The 16695-nt window shown below is 55.4% G+C and overlaps 5 protein-coding genes across 5 annotated transcripts; 1 reads left to right on the top strand and 4 right to left on the bottom strand.

The window, feature by feature from the left end:
* Positions 1–374: 374 nt before the first annotated feature.
* On the bottom strand, positions 375–3134 carry EX895_001901 (uncharacterized protein; the record flags this gene model as incomplete). The annotated part of the gene is made up of 1 exon (XM_029882500.1): positions 375–3134. The coding sequence occupies one exon, from the start codon at positions 3132–3134 to the stop codon at positions 375–377; it is 2760 nt and encodes a 919-aa protein (XP_029741355.1).
* A 4721-nt stretch (positions 3135–7855) lies between these two features.
* On the top strand, positions 7856–9589 carry EX895_001900 (uncharacterized protein; the record flags this gene model as incomplete). Its single annotated transcript, XM_029882499.1, has 1 exon — positions 7856–9589. The coding sequence occupies one exon, from the start codon at positions 7856–7858 to the stop codon at positions 9587–9589; it is 1734 nt and encodes a 577-aa protein (XP_029741354.1).
* Positions 9590–9802: 213 nt separating this feature from the next.
* On the bottom strand, positions 9803–10027 carry EX895_001899 (uncharacterized protein; the record flags this gene model as incomplete). The annotated part of the gene is made up of 1 exon (XM_029882498.1): positions 9803–10027. One exon carries the CDS (start codon positions 10025–10027, stop codon positions 9803–9805), a length of 225 nt encoding a protein of 74 aa, XP_029741353.1.
* A 1939-nt stretch (positions 10028–11966) lies between these two features.
* On the bottom strand, positions 11967–13343 carry EX895_001898 (uncharacterized protein; the record flags this gene model as incomplete). The annotated part of the gene is made up of 3 exons (XM_029882497.1): positions 11967–12386; positions 12465–12700; positions 12800–13343. 3 exons carry the CDS (start codon positions 13341–13343, stop codon positions 11967–11969), a joined length of 1200 nt encoding a protein of 399 aa, XP_029741352.1.
* A 946-nt stretch (positions 13344–14289) lies between these two features.
* EX895_001897 (uncharacterized protein) lies at positions 14290–16383 on the bottom strand (the record flags this gene model as incomplete). Its single annotated transcript, XM_029882496.1, has 2 exons — positions 14290–15869; positions 15975–16383. The coding sequence occupies 2 exons, from the start codon at positions 16381–16383 to the stop codon at positions 14290–14292; spliced, it is 1989 nt and encodes a 662-aa protein (XP_029741351.1).
* Between the last annotated feature and the right edge of the window lie 312 nt (positions 16384–16695).

Raw genomic sequence — 16695 nt, 5'->3', positions numbered from 1 at the left:
TTGGCCGGCTTTTCGGAACTCGGGCTGGAGCTCGACCTGCTCTCCCAACAAATGCCCTTTCTCTCTCGCGTTTCGGATGTACCGATGCGCGATCCGGGCCTGCAACTGCGCTGTTCGGCACTTCTCCTTAGGCTCGACGACCTCGTGTCTCCTTACCCAGTCAGCCGAGAATCACAGACATACCGCACCCGCGCCAAGATCAAGAAAGGTAAACCCGTGTCCAGCATTCCAAATCTCAGAAAAAGGTGGGTGACATCGAGTAAGCCCTATATACAATCCTATGACGGCATCTAGTAAAGCAGCAGCAACAACGAGTGACAAACAAACAAATAAAAACCACGAAAGCCGACAAAGAGAGAGTGTGTGTCGCTCGTCTAGAACGAGAATCGCAGGAGCGCAGGGTTGAGCGCAATCGGGTACATCAGGTGCAGCGACGACACGAGCACCAGCGGGAAGAAGATGCTGAATCCTTGGATCTGCCATTGCAGCGGAAGCAGGTGAGGCATCTGGAACACGATCACCGCTCCGATCGAGACCACGCCGATGATCAGCACCTTCCAGAATCGCTTGAAGATCAGCGGCGCCTCCAAGAAGAAGTTGCTGTCCTCCAGGTCTTTCTTGGTCGCGCCCCAGCTCATGTTGATCCCGAGCGGGTGCGACAGCAGCGCCGTCATGACATGGTACGACAGTCCGCCAAAGAAGAGGAACAGGAAGCCGAACCACTTGAGATGGTCCCTGGTCAGGTGCCAAAGCGTGTCCACTTTGGCTCGGTACTTGGCCAGGATCGAAGCCACGTTGCCACCGGCGAAGAAGACGATCATCACCGAGACCCACACCGAGAACGGTGCCAGGAAGTTGGGCTCCAGAATCGGCGCGAACCATCCCTGCACAAAGAACAGGATCACCGTCAGCGGAAGCGACACCGCGATACCGTAGTAGGAAAAGATGTACGAGCATGCTGCAAACTTGTAGTGGATCGGCGTGCGGCTCCAAAGGAACGTTCGGAAGAGCTTGGTCAACGGCCCACGGTAAGGCCATTGCCAGAGCGGGTTGAAGATCAACTCGGAACATCCAAACGCGTACTTCTGCCAGCGGTTCAGCTCGTCATCGCAGGTGAGCGAGACTCCTTCTTCGAAGCCGTTGTTCGAGTAGGTCGCCCATCGCGTAATGTAGCCCTTCATCAGCAGACGAAGCGCCATGTCAAAGTCCTCGGACACGTGCGACTCGGACCACACTTTGCGCACTCCATCTTCGGGATCCACAAACGATGCCTCTTGCATCGCCGACCAGCGCAGGAAGGCGTTGTGACCCATGAAGGGCGCCACGTCGCCGCCAGCAACCATGTACGAGATCGAGAAGTTGACCATGCGCGTGAAAAAGGCGATACCAGCTTCAAAGTAGCTGTCCGACACAATCATCACGCCGGAACAGTGCTGCAGCACGCCAACGTCCGGTGACTGCACCATCTCGGAAGCGGCATCCAGCAGGCAGTCTTCGGGCACACGCGTGTCCGAGTCGATCAGCAGGATCAGGTCACCAATGCGAACGTTGCCGCGAGCTTGCGCCAGAGGATGTAGTTCGGGCAAGCAGACCGACAGGCAGCGTTGGTAAAGCTCGGTCTCGTCGGCTTCGGTCCACTCTTCGAGCTTCTCGGCAGGTCGTTCCTGCGCCATCATCTTCTCGACCGCAAGCGAAAGTCGGCAGGTAAAGTTGAGGTTCGACGCTTTCTTGAAGCGACCTTTGCGAACGTAGTCGTCGACGCCGTGGCCCGGTCGAGCCACCCAGCCAATGTTGTTCCGTTCGTAGTACTCGTGGCGGACAGCTTGCTCCTGTTGGCTCAGCAGCTGCATTCCGTCCTCGGAAACGATGATCGAAGCAGTGCCACCTTGAAGCTCGTACGTGCTGATCGCCTTGTTGACCGACTCGATCGTGGGCATCAAGACGCCCTGCAGCGACTCCTTGTACACGGGCATTTGGATCGTGATGTGCGGGAGTGCGCCAGCCATGCGTTGGGGCGCTTTACCCGAGTAGTAGCGCGAGTTCTGGTGAACCTGTCGAATGGGAGCCAAGATCTGAAACACGACGCTGAGGATGTTGTCGCAGAAGAACATGACCACGGGGAACATGCCCAGCGTGGCGGCGGCGATCGTCATGCGCATCCAATTGCCGTCAAGCAGCGAGTAGCTCAGCAGCTTCGAGATGAACAGGAAGCACAAGAGTACGTCGAGACCGATGGCCAGGCCGTGCAGCATGGGGCTCTGGTAGCACAGCTGACGTTCCTTGACAGCCTCTTGCTTCTCCGGGTCGGCACCCGTAGCCTGGAGGAATGTCGAGTGTCGAGGTGAGCCCTCTCCTGAATTGGACGAGAAAGGGTTCGAGCCGGCATCCGAGCCGGGTGCGCTTCCCTTTGGGGTCGAGCCGCCAAAACTGGTCATCGAGCGGTACTTGGCCTGGTTCATGTTGAATTCGCTCATGGCGCTGTCCAGCGTGCTCTTGCTCGACGAGGAAGCGACCAAGTTGGAAGTGTTGTTCGAGTACGAACTCTTCCAGACAAACTTGATCATCTTGTCCTCGAGATCCTGAGCTTGCGCTTCGAGCTGCTCGACCTGGTCACACCACATGACCACGGTACCCTCCTTGCGAATGAAGCAGGCGTTTTGTGCCTTTCGTGCACCGGCAAGCTGTTCCATCGTGTCGACCACCTGGATGTGTTGCGAAGACGTGATGGGGATCTGCTCAGTGCCCGGAGCGATACGGCTGTTGATCGCAGTCACGACCGGCGAAGTGATGGTGATGGCTACTTCGCAGTTAAGAATGGCCACCGAACGACAAAACGTCGAGACGCGTTCATCTTGAGCGGGGCACACCACGTACTGGTCCTTGGCGTAGCGGATGGCCACGGCACTGGCCATCTCCGGGTTCTCCGAGAAGAGACGTCGACCGTTGCACGACTTCCACAGGTAAGTCGCCATGACTTGGTATCCCTCACGAGCACTGATCCATGCCTGGTCGTCGGGCACCTGCAGACTACCGACAGAGCTCGAGCCGCTGAGCTTTTCATCGCCATCAGACTCGACAACGTCGGTGGCCTCGGCGGCGTTCTTGCCGCGAGCTTTGCGCAAGAGACCCAGCATCTTTCGACGCGCTTCACAATGGGTGTGCAAGACGGAAGCAGGAAGAATGGAAACGGCGTAGCAAATGGCAGTAGTGCCACAAGGTGAGGTGGAAAGGGGGAGGGCGGGTGTTGGGTTTGGGGTGGGAGGAGACGGTACCAAAGATTTCAGATGACCTGAATTTAAAGCGATTCGTCTTGCCTGGTGACGACGAGCTCCGATAGACAAAGGTATCGAAGGTGAGGCAGGTGAGTGTTAACCAAAAGCAATAAGCGATAGCAAAGCAATCTGAAGATCCCAATCCAGCAAGCGAGAAAGAGCAGCATTACAGCTCCAAGGTCCTTACGGAGTAATTTGCGCTAGATGCACAAGGCACCATCGATAATGACACTTAGAGACTGTCAACCGATACCGTGCAGATACAACTGGATAGATGAAGGCTGATAGGGTCAGGCATGCAGCGTTCTAAGGTACAATGCACACAGGCTATCTACGCCTTGAGCTGCGCGGAAATGAGGAGGCGGCATGGCTAAATGCGTATCGATGTCAATTGTGTGCAGCATTCTGGACTCACGGGAAGACAAGGCAGGCAGGCAGGCAGGCAGGCAGGCAGGGCTTCTCGGCGCACATTGTGTTTCACGAGGGCGGATGAACTCACAAGAGCGCAGGATAGTCGGCGACGTATCGGAAAAAAAGGGGGAGAGTCCCGTGCCAAGGACACCGAGCACCACCTGTGCCGTTGAGGCAACGAAAAGTCTGAACGGCCATCCTTGGGAAGCTCGTGCGCCTTTCCTTCCGAGAAGCCACAGCAGCAGCACAAAGGAGGCCTGACGTACTCCTGCAGTCGCTTGCGGGACTAGTGCGCTCCATCGGCCTGAATGTGATATTCCCTGTCGCCCAGCGCCGCCCCATCGCGATTACGACATGTGCTCATTGCAAGATGTGCCCGTGGCGGCCTGTACCGGGACGCTGTTCGCTTGACTGCGCCCCGTGTCTTTGACACGAACGGGAGCTCCCTAAGGTTCAGATGAATCCAGGTTTCTCTTGCTGCGGTTGCCACAGAGAAAATCCGAGTCTCGCACCCGTTGGCTGAGTACCGCGACCGGGAGGAGGCGTGCAGCTTATCCTGTCGACGACAAGCGCTCCTCTCATCAGCACCTTGTCAGCACGTGAGTCAGTTTGCGAGTGAGTGCGCCAATCAGTGGGTAAGTTGCTCGCTCGAGTGAGTCCACAAGCTGGCTAAAATCTGCGAACTTGATGCCTGGGTGTGTGGCCTTGAAAGCAGCACCAAACATGGCCGGTATTGAGTCCCCTTTGTGCGTCTTGCCAACGGGATACGTACAGTGCCAGCTGCACAGATAGCGTTGCCCTGTAGCCCCGAGACTGCAGATTACAGTGACGTCCGTTCGGTTACCCGTGTGCCACTGTTGTGCTGTACTGTGCAGTGCAATATTTGTCTTTCACTGTGGAAGCGGATAATCGGCTCGGATCAGACCTCGCTTCTTCCAAACCCCCTGTCGATCCCCTTTGACTCGTGGCAATTCTTCCATTTGTTGTCTCAGTCGTGCCACTGGCCTGCTGTACTGTATCGCGCTGTCGAAAAACAAAATTTTGTGCTCGGCACTAACGGAACGGCACAAGAAGATGACGGCGGTGACGTCTGGGGGCGCACTGCGCGGCGCTGCTGGACGGCGTCTAACAAATTCTAACTTTTTAAATAAGGGTCCTGGCGTCCAAGCCCAGACACAAAGAGAACCAAACAAAAGAAAAAAGAAGGAAAAAAAAAAGAAAAAAGGGGTTCTTCGAGGGGGAGGAAAGGGGGGCTGCGATAAAGGCGACTCTTACGACGCCTTGCATTGATTTGCATCGTACTGCAATTTCGATTTAATTGCGAAAAATGAAAGGAAATGGCACAGAGCTGTCAAACAAAGGTAAAAGGCTCGCTCGTCCATCTGTGCGAGAAAGCTCCGAGCTCTTGGTGTTTGATCTCTAATCTCATGGTCGATGAGCCAGCCATTCATAGTAAAAAAGGACATGAGTATATATGTAACAACTTTCGAACGAACCCCACTCTCAGTCGAGCACTTAAAGCATTGGTTCGCAAGAAAGCACGACTAGCACCGGTCAACAAGACCTGAGTTGGTCGACGGCCAAGAGAGCCAGATTTTAACCAGGCCTAACAATGGAATGACGCAAATAACAAATGTGCCAGGAACAAAGGGAGATTCAAAAGAAAAAAAAAAGGGTCGCTGACGTGCGCTTTCGGAGCCCGTGTGAACCTGGCACAAAATCGATACTCCGACGGATGCAAAAGAACCAAGCGATGCAAAGCGTGCTCCCCGTCGTTCCCGTCGCCGCCACCACGAGGACCAAGAATTCGGAAGGAAAATAAAAGGGATCGCTCGACCATGGTGTTGATCTGTGGCTTGAACCGCACTCTCCTCACCTAATCCGGTGCACCCTTGCTGGGTGTTGATCGACGATTAATCGATGCAAACCCACAGCACCTACGCATTTTTTCCGACCAACTCACTGACGCTCCCGTTCCCGCACCGCCTGCCCTTGGCTTATCAGTCTCCTGGAGCACCCATTGTATATACTCCTAGCCAGCGCAGCCTTGGCACCCTGAGGGAGTGGCTACGGAATGCCACTACTGTGGATCCCTCACATAGAGTGTGGGTAGTGTCAAGCAAGGTCGATTCATGTCCTCGCCGTGTGGCAGGAGGGAGGAGGGAAAAGCATGAGTGCATCTGGTCTGTTTTTGTTTCAGATTCCGTTGACTTGCGCTGCCTGTCAAGGCTGGGCGGTGGTGGTCTCTGCGCCTTGCATCGGGAGGGGGGGGGGGGGGCTGGCAAAGGGACCTAGGGGCGTGGGGGCGCAATCGATGCTTCCTTGAATCCTTGCACGAGGTGCGCGAGAGAGACACGATGGGCGGCTGAGCCAGTCTCTACCCGTCCCGGCTTCTATTTGGTCGTCTCAGATCCCTTTGTTCCTGGTGGTGCCGTAGTTTCAATGTTCTTTTTGTTTTGTTTCTATATTTGACTGACATTCCCCCTGCAACGCGTCGCGAGATAAGACATTTCCGACGTCCTCAGAACCGCGCTGTAGAGCGTTCCCGGGCGCAGATCTCGTGCCTTCTAGGGAAAGGCGTGAACAACGTATGCAGGCAGATGCACAATCCGACAAGCAACTCATGTCTCACCGCTTTACCCCCGGGTTCTTCCTACCAGTCCCGCGCTTGCAGAGCCTAGAGGCGGCAAGCATCCTAGCAGAGCAGCGATGCAGCCAGATGCCGCACTTGTGCACGTCAATCTCTGCAAGTCTTGCATAATTGGTTGACAACAAAGGGCAGTGGGCGCACCCTTTGTATCCCAATGTGATCAATCAAACATGGCAACCGATGGATCAGGGACAGACACGACCTCCTTGGCAAACAAGATATACCGACGAGAGCTGCCAATGATCGAGGTCATGAATGCCAAGACCCTGGCTGCCGACTCCCGACGTGAGACGTTGATAGCTGTTGTCAAGAAAGCTTACAACGAGGCATCGCCGCTATGGATTGTCCCCAAGGCTGATGGTCCCGAGTGTCCACGGTCCCCCTGGATAAGGAGAATAGGGCATTTACGCTCCGGTTCAAATCTTGCTACGCGGCTGGGGCTGTGAGGGGTCTCTGTCCAGGTTGTCGCCTTATACCGGGCTACCTCCAAGGGGCGTCGAGAGTTCAGCTTTGGTAGACAAGGGTCAAGCAGCCCTGTGCGCAGTAAAGTGACTCGTGAAAGGAGCATGGATCAACCCAGCTCGAAGAAAGCGCTATCAGGCTCATCTCCTCAGAGCTGCAATGGAGGCGGTAGGCGGTCATTCTGTTCCTACCCTTGTCTTCTGTTTGGCTCACATGTGCTGCCCGCCTGATACAAGTTCAGGAAAAAGAAACAGTCTAGCCAAGTTGCAACAACGTCTGCAGGGCACGGGTCCGTGAGTGAAAGAGACCCTAGATCGATTTGCCTTGCCTGTGGAATGGTACAGTACTGTGTCAAAGCATGTTGCCGAGAACGTTTTTGCGATGAGGTCGTGGCCGGACAATTGACTGGCAAGGCATGCTGCAACCAACGGTTTCTGGGTGGTCCTTGGCGGAAAAAATCGAACGATTGCTGTACTTTTTCCTTCCTATTTTTTCCCTTTCTGTTTGTCCGGTGTCCTGCGAGTGGGCGCGCATTTGGTGGGGCAATAGCGTCCCCAGAGCTCGACGATAACAAATCTTGATCGACATTGATTGCACCTCTGCAGCGGACACTTGGACGTACCCTGTCCCGGGAAGGGAGGGAGACACTAGGCAGCGGTCCCGTGTGCCGATTGTGCATTTCTCCGGTCGAGAGCTCGTGTTACGGCTTAGCGTTCCGTCCAAGTTGGACTGCCTTTTCTTATGCGAGTTCGAACCAACTTCGCGGGAAGCTGCCTGGGCTGTCTTCGACCATAGAATCGATTGATGCCAGTGGCAGCTATTGTTCATATGCCCTCCTCACTCCTGGCGAGAGAGAGAGTGTGTGTGCGTGTGTGTGTGAGCAAGTAGGCGAAGAGCATCTCTTTCAAGACAGGTTCGCGGATCCCTGATAAACCTCGTCACCTTTCAATGTTGTTCCCGAGGGATCACTCCCTCTTCTTCGTCCCGCATCTTCTCTTCCACCTTTCTTCAAAGCCTTGCTCAAGTCCCGAGTGCGAATTAGTACACACAATCCGGCAAGATGAGCAGCACCACCACCACCGACACCACCACAGCCGCTGCCACGGGTCACCAGGCGTCCTCCTCGCTTGACGGCATCATCGAGCAGCTTGGTGAGATCCAGCGCTCCATTTACCAAGACGACTCTGAAGAACGGAGCGATAGCTACTTTGGTAAAGCTGGACATGCTGCAAGCAGCAAGAGCGCCGACCCTTTTGTCACTCCTGTGCCTGCTGCAAGGGTCAGCTCTTCATCGTCGTGGCGAAAGCCTGCACCCGCCGACACAATCGAAGTCACCCACACGTCTCCTACTGCTGCTACACAGGCAGGCGAGGTCGCAAACCCCGGTCACCTCTATGGACGCATCACGCGCTTCCTCGAAGAAGTCAAGCCCGCCGAGCACCATGGTTTTCCCGCCTCCGAGTCGCAGCACAGCCTTCGCACTCCTAACGCAGCCAACATGCCAGCAGCTGGTGTCTACCAGGCATCGGGCCACAACTCGACGGTGAACTTAGCACTCAGGTACCGCAAGCCTTTTGCTCAACGTGTCATTGACGAAGATGCAGAGGTTTACAAGCCTTGGCTCGATGACAAGAAGCGCAAGTCGTCGGATCGCAAAGCTTACTGGATCTTTGTCGTGTCCGTCACCATTGGAATCTTGGGTTCCATCGCCCTCACGTATTTTGCGTACGCTTCGGTGCCCAAGGACAAGTACTGCCTCGTGCTAGACGAACAGTTCGACGGCAACACGCTCAACAAGGACATCTGGTTCCACGAGCAGGAGACCGGCGGATTCGGCAACAATGAGTTTGAATGGACGACCGACTCGACCAACAACTCATTTATCGAAAACGGCAAGCTATACCTCGTGCCTACGCTCACCTCGGATGCGCTGGGCGAGGCGGCCATCGTCGACGGCTACGCACTCAATCTCACCGCCAACGGCCTCTGCACAAGCTCGAACAAGACCGATACCTATTGCGCTGTTCGATCCAACCTGACCACGGGGGTTGTTCTGCCTCCTGTCCAGTCGGCTCGTATTATGACCAACTTCTCGCGCGCGATCAAGTACGGGCGTGTCGAGGTCAAGGCACGCATGCCCACGGGTGACTGGATCTGGCCGGCCATCTGGATGATGCCCAAGGACAGCGTCTACGGCGAATGGCCTCGCTCCGGTGAGATCGACATCTTCGAAGGCAAAGGCAACCTCCCCAAGAGCCGCAACGACGACGGCGTCAACAAGATGCACTCGACACTCCACTACGGACCCAACACCATCTTTGACGGCTACGGCTATGCCACTTCGGCACGCAACCTGTGGCGCAAGTGGTACAACCAGGAATCGCATACCTTTGGTCTTGAATGGACCGAGGACAAGCTGTTCACGTGGGAGCGCACGCCCGTGTGGAAGGTGCTCCAGACCAACTACGGCAAAGGCTTCTGGAACCGCGGCAAGTTCCCCAACCAGATGGCCAACGGCACTATACTCACCAACCCTTGGTCGGGCGCTCAGGGCAAGTACGCCAACGCTGCGCCATTCGACCAAGAGTTCTTCCTGATTCTCAACGTTGCCGTCGGTGGCACCAACGGCTACTTCAAAGACGGCATGGGCGATGACAAACCCTGGTCCAACGATGCGAAGAATGCCCGCGCCCAGTTCTGGGAGGCGAGGAATCAGTGGCTCCCTACCTGGCCCAAGGATCCTAAGCAGCGTGGCATGGAAATTGAGTACGTCAAGATGTGGCAAAAGTGCTAAGTCGATCGATGCACCTTTCCCGACGTCGGCTCAGCCCTCGTCGTCGTCAGATTCCCCCTCTGAATATAGATGAACCTTTAGTGTATTCCTTGACGTTTTCTGTAGATATGGATCCCTTCTTTGTCTGGTTGGCCCTCTTTGATCGGGCCGATCTCAATGTCACCTTCGCTTGGTTCCCCGAAACCGTGTAAATTTGGGAATGACTGCGCCGATTCAACGAGCACGCCTGCGATACCATTTGAGCATCGCTTTGCCGGAATACCATGCGAGCAGGATGGCAGCAAAGCCACCGACAATGCAGGCGCCAATGATGCCCGAAGCGTCGTTGGCTTGCTGCCAGAAGAGCCACCATCGGCCTTCGAGCCCGGCGTCGTGGGTCTCGTCCTGCTTGGTCGCTGCGCGCGCGCATCGATCGCAGTTCTCGCCGATGAGACCCATGAGAGTGATGATCGAGATGGCAAACGCCAGCAGGATCGAGAGCAGGGTCAGGAGGTGGGACAGGGTGGAAGACGTGCCATGATCCGTGAGAGCATGGCCTTCGCCGTCGTGCTTGCCTTTTGGAAGGTCGTCTTGCTCGTCCAATGTGGCTTGCTTTTCGTGAGCCGGGGGTGAAGTGAGGTTCTCGTCTTGCACTTCAGTCGTGGAGTTAGCGGGGGACTCGCGTGGGGACGCATCCTCCAAGAAGCGTAAGCGCTTTAGCCATGCATACTTGGAGATGGGTTTGCTGCTGTCCTCTTGTTGGGCTGCGGGTGCGAGAAGCTCGCCGGGAGCATACGCGTTGATCATGAGTACCGAATCGAGACTGTCGACGAGCGTCATGCCAGCAGTGAAGAGGAGTGCCAGCAGCACGATGGAAGCATCGGATCGATTGGCGTCGTCGCCTGGCAGGATGGCCTGGTCGGACTCGAGAGACGTGTCTTGCACCTGACTGTTGGTGGCACCTGCAATGCCGAGGAGCGCAATGGATGAAGCTGTGTCGAAACCAAGCCCGAAAAGGATTCCAATGGGGTAGAGCTTGTAAGGACGGTCGACGAGACGGAAGAGCGGATAGGCGAGGCGAGTAAAGATGCCCCTGAAGCGGTGGTCCCTGCCTTGATCCTGCTGGTCGTTTTGTCCCTTTTCCGCAGCGTCAGTTGAGCCAGCGACCTCATGGAGAGAGGGTGTCTGTTCCGTGTCCGTCTGTTGTGGAAGAGACCGAGTAGCTCGATGCCTGCGTGTGGCCATGACACTGTTATAGAGCAAGATGGAGTTGACGATAGCAAAGAGAAAGAGCGTCGATCCAGAGACGGCGGCACCAACAATGCCTCCTACTGAACTGACCTTGCCGAGTCGATTGACAATGCCCAGACTGATGGCAATGGCGCAGATGACGGCAATGACGATGGTTGAATGACCCAGCGAGAACCACAGACCGCACGTCACGGGTCTGCGAGGGCGCACCGCTCGCCAGGGAGCAGATGCGCTGGTTGGATGATTGAGCGAGACGATGCGACGAGTAGCGTTGTCGATGACCGAGATGTGATCCGCATCGAGCCCATGACGTAGACCAAGCGTCCAGGCCAACAGAGAGAGCGTCAAGAAGCGGGTGCGATGGCGAAATACAATGGCAGCTACCACCCACAGAAGCGCGTTGACGGCGAGCTCGACCGAGATGAGCAGGATACACCTCAGCAGCAGTGTGGGCCGCTTGCTTGGCCGCCACTGCCCCTTCAACCACGCACCACGCATGTTTCGGGCTGTCCGGCTGCGGCTGCGACTGTGCTGATCAGAGACGAGGTGGGCGATTGATGATCGTGGTGTGCAAAAGGTGGGAGAGCGAGTGACGGAGAAGGGTCCGACGACTTATCGTGGCCCTCATTTAATGTTGTTTTGGCCCACACTCAAACACCTTTTTTCCCCCTTCTCAGGGTCTGTGCTTTGAGATAGCGGCATCTCGCCCGAGGCCTCGGTAGAAGCCGAAGGCAATGCTTTTTCTTGGCACTGCACAGTTCCTTCCGACGAATCGGAACGTCGGAATATTGCCATTTCACCATCATCCCGCTTCTTTTCCGCTGCTTGCTTGTCACTATACACTTTGATCACATCTTCATCGCCCTCCTCGATGCATCGACGATCGATTCTGATTCGGCACATCCGTTAATGCCAAGCTTTTACACACATGTGCAGCGTCCAGCTCGGAAGCCTCTGGCGCGACACTCACGGACAAGGACCACAAGACTTGCTTTTTGTTTAGACTTTGCAACACACGGAGTGGTTCGATAAGCAAAGTTGAGCGTGCTGGCTGTGCTGATTGGCTCGGACGACTGAGTCTTGGCATCGATAGCGACAACGGGCGATGGTCCTCTCGACTGACAGTGCAACCTTCATCTTATGCAGCTTAGAGCCAAAGATCGTCGGTGCCAAGACCTCGTCGAGTCCACATGCTCGTCGAGTTGAGATCGATCACTCCATTGTCCACCTCAACAAGCTCGCCCGCCATCGTCTGTCGGATCGCTCGATCGATGCCTAAGGACACCTTGATGGCCGGCGGCGTCGGTTTGTACTCTTGCAGCTCGGCCGCTGGTTGGTCTTGCGTGGTGTTGATGAGCGCAAGGATGTTCTTGGCGGCCACCTCGGCCTGGTCCCACGCTGTATGGCCCGCGTTGATGGCCCCGAATGCATCCGCAGCATCGCCGATCACGAATACACGCGGATTGCTCGAGAGTTGAAGTGTCGGCTCGACTCTGGCCATGCCTGACTCGCTCAACGATGATTCACCAAGCAGGAGCGTGTTGGGTGTTTGACCCAGGCAGAAAAGCTGTCCATCCACAGTTTCGTCGAAAAGCACCATTAGCACTGGTGTCTCTCTTCCGCTAACCCTAAACCTAACACTTACCGTCAGATCCCCTTCGAGTTGACGTCCATCGAGGAGCCGGAACGACCTTTTGTCGCTGCTCAACGAGCTAAGGTCGACACGACTGCCGAGGACGAGCTCGACTCCTAGCTCGGACAGCCGTGCAGCCGCTCTCTCGTGCATCCATGGGTCGAAGCGAGGCAGTAGCTGCGCGCGAGAGTGAGTCAGGGTCACTCTCTTGGAACGACCGTACGTCACTGCGATGTCCGTTGCCAGTTCTGGTCGCGTACAACGAACGGAAAGATCATATCTCGTCAGTGTTGAACCAAGCGTCTTTACGAAGCGACCGTCAACAGCGCGGATGAGTCAGTACTTACGAACGCCCAAAGCCCCGCCACCGATGATCACGATCGACTTTGCTTTTTCAATTCTGTCCTGCGCATCCTTGAGCCACTGCACTCCTAGCTTCTTACTTCCATCGTGCTGGCGGCTACCTTGCTCGCCGCTGCTGCTCCAAACGTTGATCGGATCTGGCAGGTGGCTACCTAGAGCATATACGAGATAGTCCCATTGCAGCCACTGCACGCCGGCCGCCTTGTCGTTGATTAGCTCATACGAGACTCGGCGATTCTCCTGGTCCAGCTCCAAGACGTTGGCATGCAAGAGTTGGTGCTGCTCCCGCAGAGCGAGCGCTGGCTTGAACATGTTGGTGTAAGGGATAAACACTTTTTGCTCGTGTCCGCGCACCACGCTCATCCGTGGAAAGGCGTACAAATGGTTGGCATGCGTGTTGCGTTCCAACACGACCACCCGCCAGTCCTCTGGCAAGCTCGCGACCAGCACTTGGATCGCTCGGTGTCCCGCGTACGATGCTCCCAAGACCGCGATCGTCTTTTTGGCGCCTGGAGTGGGGACAGTCATGTCGATCGTCATCACAGCGAGCGTGGCGAGCAACAGGGTGAAGAATCCTAGGACGGCGGTGTTGCAGGCAATGATGGGCCAGCCAGAGAGGTGAGGGTGTCACAAGAGAGGTGTTTGTGGTGGCCAAGAACAACGAGTCTGAAGGTAGGTCTCAAGTGGCGTTGAACTAGAACAAGGACTTTGGCTTCCCTGTGACTCGGGCACAGCACACACTCCTCACACGGACACACACACGCGCGCGCGGCTTCTATCTCGAAAGCGACTGTTTCGGAACGAAACAAGACTTGTGTTTCGCATGCGAGTGTACGCAAGTCATACGATGAGTTGTCGGCTCTTGCGGAACAGTGACAACATGTGCAGCTCGCTTGCTGCGGTTCCCATGCTTTCTGCCGGTCTGCTGCAGCCACATTTCACTCGTAGCCAATCAGCCGTCCACGCGGAAATCACCACACCAATCCACGCGCGACATGCAATCCGAACCCACCTTTAATCTGATAAAGAAAAGAATACAAAAAAAGAAAGGACAGAAAAGAAAAAGCTCGCAATTATTCTCAACACCCAGTTTCTTGTCCTCGGCTGCAGCGCGGCCAGCTATAGCGAATGGCAAGCAAACCTTGCTGCTGTGAATCTCCCACTCGCCTGCCATTGAGTGCCTTGCTTAAGACGCTCTCGGACCGGCTTGTCCCGACCACTCTTCTTCTTCTTCTACCAAGAGGACCGAAAGCATGATTCGGCTTTGGCGCGCAAAAGGTTTCAAACGCTGGTTCTGGTAATTGGTCAAGTTCTCTGCATTTCAGCCTTTCTTTGTGAACAGCAATCTTCTGATTTCCTTTGCCATTTTGCCTTGAGGCAGTCGGCAATAAACGTCATTCAGACCGCCCTTTCAGACAACAGCCCCTGGAGTTGCCGACATTGCAGTCTGCATGCGGATACACTGGCGTGCAGTCTACTTCTTGCGCGAAAAGAAACGAGCAAAGATGCTCTTTTGTTTGTTGATTTTGGCGTTGGGGTTATCCTCCGCCGACTCGATGACTCGGCCCGAGTTGTCGGTGCCATCCACCGCGTTCTGCGTCTTGCCAAGGTAGTAGTTTGGCATAACTAGACCTGCAAAGAGAGGAATGAAGGCGAGAGCCAGCGAAGTGATCAAGATGGGCTTCATCGTCTTGCTCGCCGCATTGATGATCTGGTTGCGAAGAGGTGTTCCCCACTTGAATGTGTTCCTGGCATTGCCGGGCTTAGCGTAAACCGACTTTTGCTGGGCAGGCGTCAGATCCGTTCGAGCCAGGTTATCATCCAACGTGCCTGTCCAGATGCCTGCTGAAATCGCGGATCCGATAGCACCGCCAAGACGCGTCCACAAGCCCAGCTGGGCAATGATCGAGGCGAGGTCCTGATGCGGCACTGACGCTTGCGAGGCCACTCGTGTGCCCACAACCGAACAAGCACCGCCGAGCGAGTTGAGGATTTGCGCCCATACAACCACCATGGTGGTGAGGTTGCCGTCTCGCCCGTACAGATACAGACCCATGGCGACAATTCGAATCACTAGACCGAAGATCTGGAGCATCTTGTAGCGGTGGAAAAAACGCAGGTACAGGCCAGCAACAAGTCCGAACAGAGACAGTGCAGACGTCGGGAGAGCACTGGCAACATAGCCCCAATTGGTGTTGGACAGATTGGTTCCCATGTTCACATATGTGCCGTAGTAGACCGATCGAAGGTTGCCACCCATGAAGTAGAAAATGTCGATGGTGACGGCGAGCAGGAAAGTGCGATTGTACCACACTCGCTTGTTCATTACCGGATGGCTGGCATAGAGCACCTCCCAGGCAATGAACATACCCAGGATGATACCGCCACAGATAAACATGGCAATGATCGAAGGGTTGCGCCACTGCTTGTCCGCTGTCTTGTAGATACTGAAGGGCACCAGGATCAGAGCAAATGACATTGCCAAAAGGAACAGGCCAATGAAATCCATCTCCCTGCAAAGCTGGATCAGATTGGCGAATCGGGCCTTGAGCGGGTCTCGTTTCACCTGCAGAGTTCCTTGCTCCTGTGCGCGCTGCGTTTCGATACGGCTGGAAGCGAAGGAGAGCTCACCGGCCTTGCGTGCTTTGCGATCCGAGTACGTGAGCACGAAAATAATGGGAGTAACGCAGACAGGCGCCATGATGGCAAACATGCCATAGCCCCATCGCCAACCTTCAGGGTAACCGGGTGGCGCGAGACGCGCCTGAATGTTGCTGCCGCAGTAGGGGAGGAAGATGAAGGGGAACGAAGTCAAGGCGGTGGCCACACCTCGCCATTGCAGTGGACTCAGATCAGCAACGACAATGTCGGTCACCAGATCGAAACCTGCCTGGCCAACCTCGGTGATGATTCGTCCAACAGCGAAGGCGGCCGGAGTCTGCGATGCAGCACAGATAACAAATCCGACCGTATAGAAGATGGCGATCATGAAATACGCGGTTTGTCGCGAGAAAATGTCGCAGATCTTGGCGATGAACGGCTTGGATACAGCGTCTATTGGATAAGATCAGCGCGTCCACAGAGAAACACATGAATAAAGTCAATAACAAAGCACCTAACGACGCTTCGAGGTACCTTTGGAAACCAAGAAAAACTCACTGATGATGGACTCGACCGTTGCGATGATGCCGAACAGCGAGCCGTGGTTACCGAGCGTGTTGCTAGCGTACAACTGGTATGCGGCGGTAGTAGACTGGTCCAGGGAGAAGCAAATGGTCACCGCAGCCAGACTCGCATAAAGACACCAGACCACAGGGTGGTTACGAGGGAAGACTCGGTAGAGCGCCTCGATACGGCTCACACCTGCCTGTTGGCCTTCGTGCGCGCTCGAAGCATCCGCATCGCGAACTGCACTAACTCGATCCTTCTTGGCTAGCGAGCTGGGACCGTGAACAGAAGCAGACTTGTCAACAGCACCGTCGTCATCCTTGGAAGGCCACGTGCCGCTCGAAGAAGAGGCGCGAGGCTCGGACTCGGGCTTGATGTGTTCCTGGACTTTGGCCGACATGGTTGCAGAGATGGGGGCAGACTGCTGTCCAGATACGGCTTTTGAGGGCAGAGGCTGCAAGTAAGAACGTATGAGTGGAACGCATAGATGGGGCCCTTCGATAAAACTGCTCTTTATGTATCCTTTGTTTGGATAGACCTCAAAACGCAGCTAACTTCGGCACAAGATGCTCGGCAGGAGCTGTCTGCCTTGTGGTGTCAAACTAGCATCGAAGCTCGGCAGTACCTTGCAGGAAAGTTTCTTTTTTTCTTCCTCTTCTACTTCCGGCACTGTTCATCCGTGTGAGAATTGTTTTCATGGATCGAAGAATTG

This window comes from Sporisorium graminicola, chromosome SGRAM_12 (assembly GCF_005498985.1).
Source record: "Sporisorium graminicola strain CBS 10092 chromosome SGRAM_12, whole genome shotgun sequence".
Taxonomy (NCBI): Eukaryota; Fungi; Basidiomycota; class Ustilaginomycetes; order Ustilaginales; family Ustilaginaceae; genus Sporisorium; species Sporisorium graminicola.
This window is presented reverse-complemented; position numbering and strand designations above follow the sequence as displayed.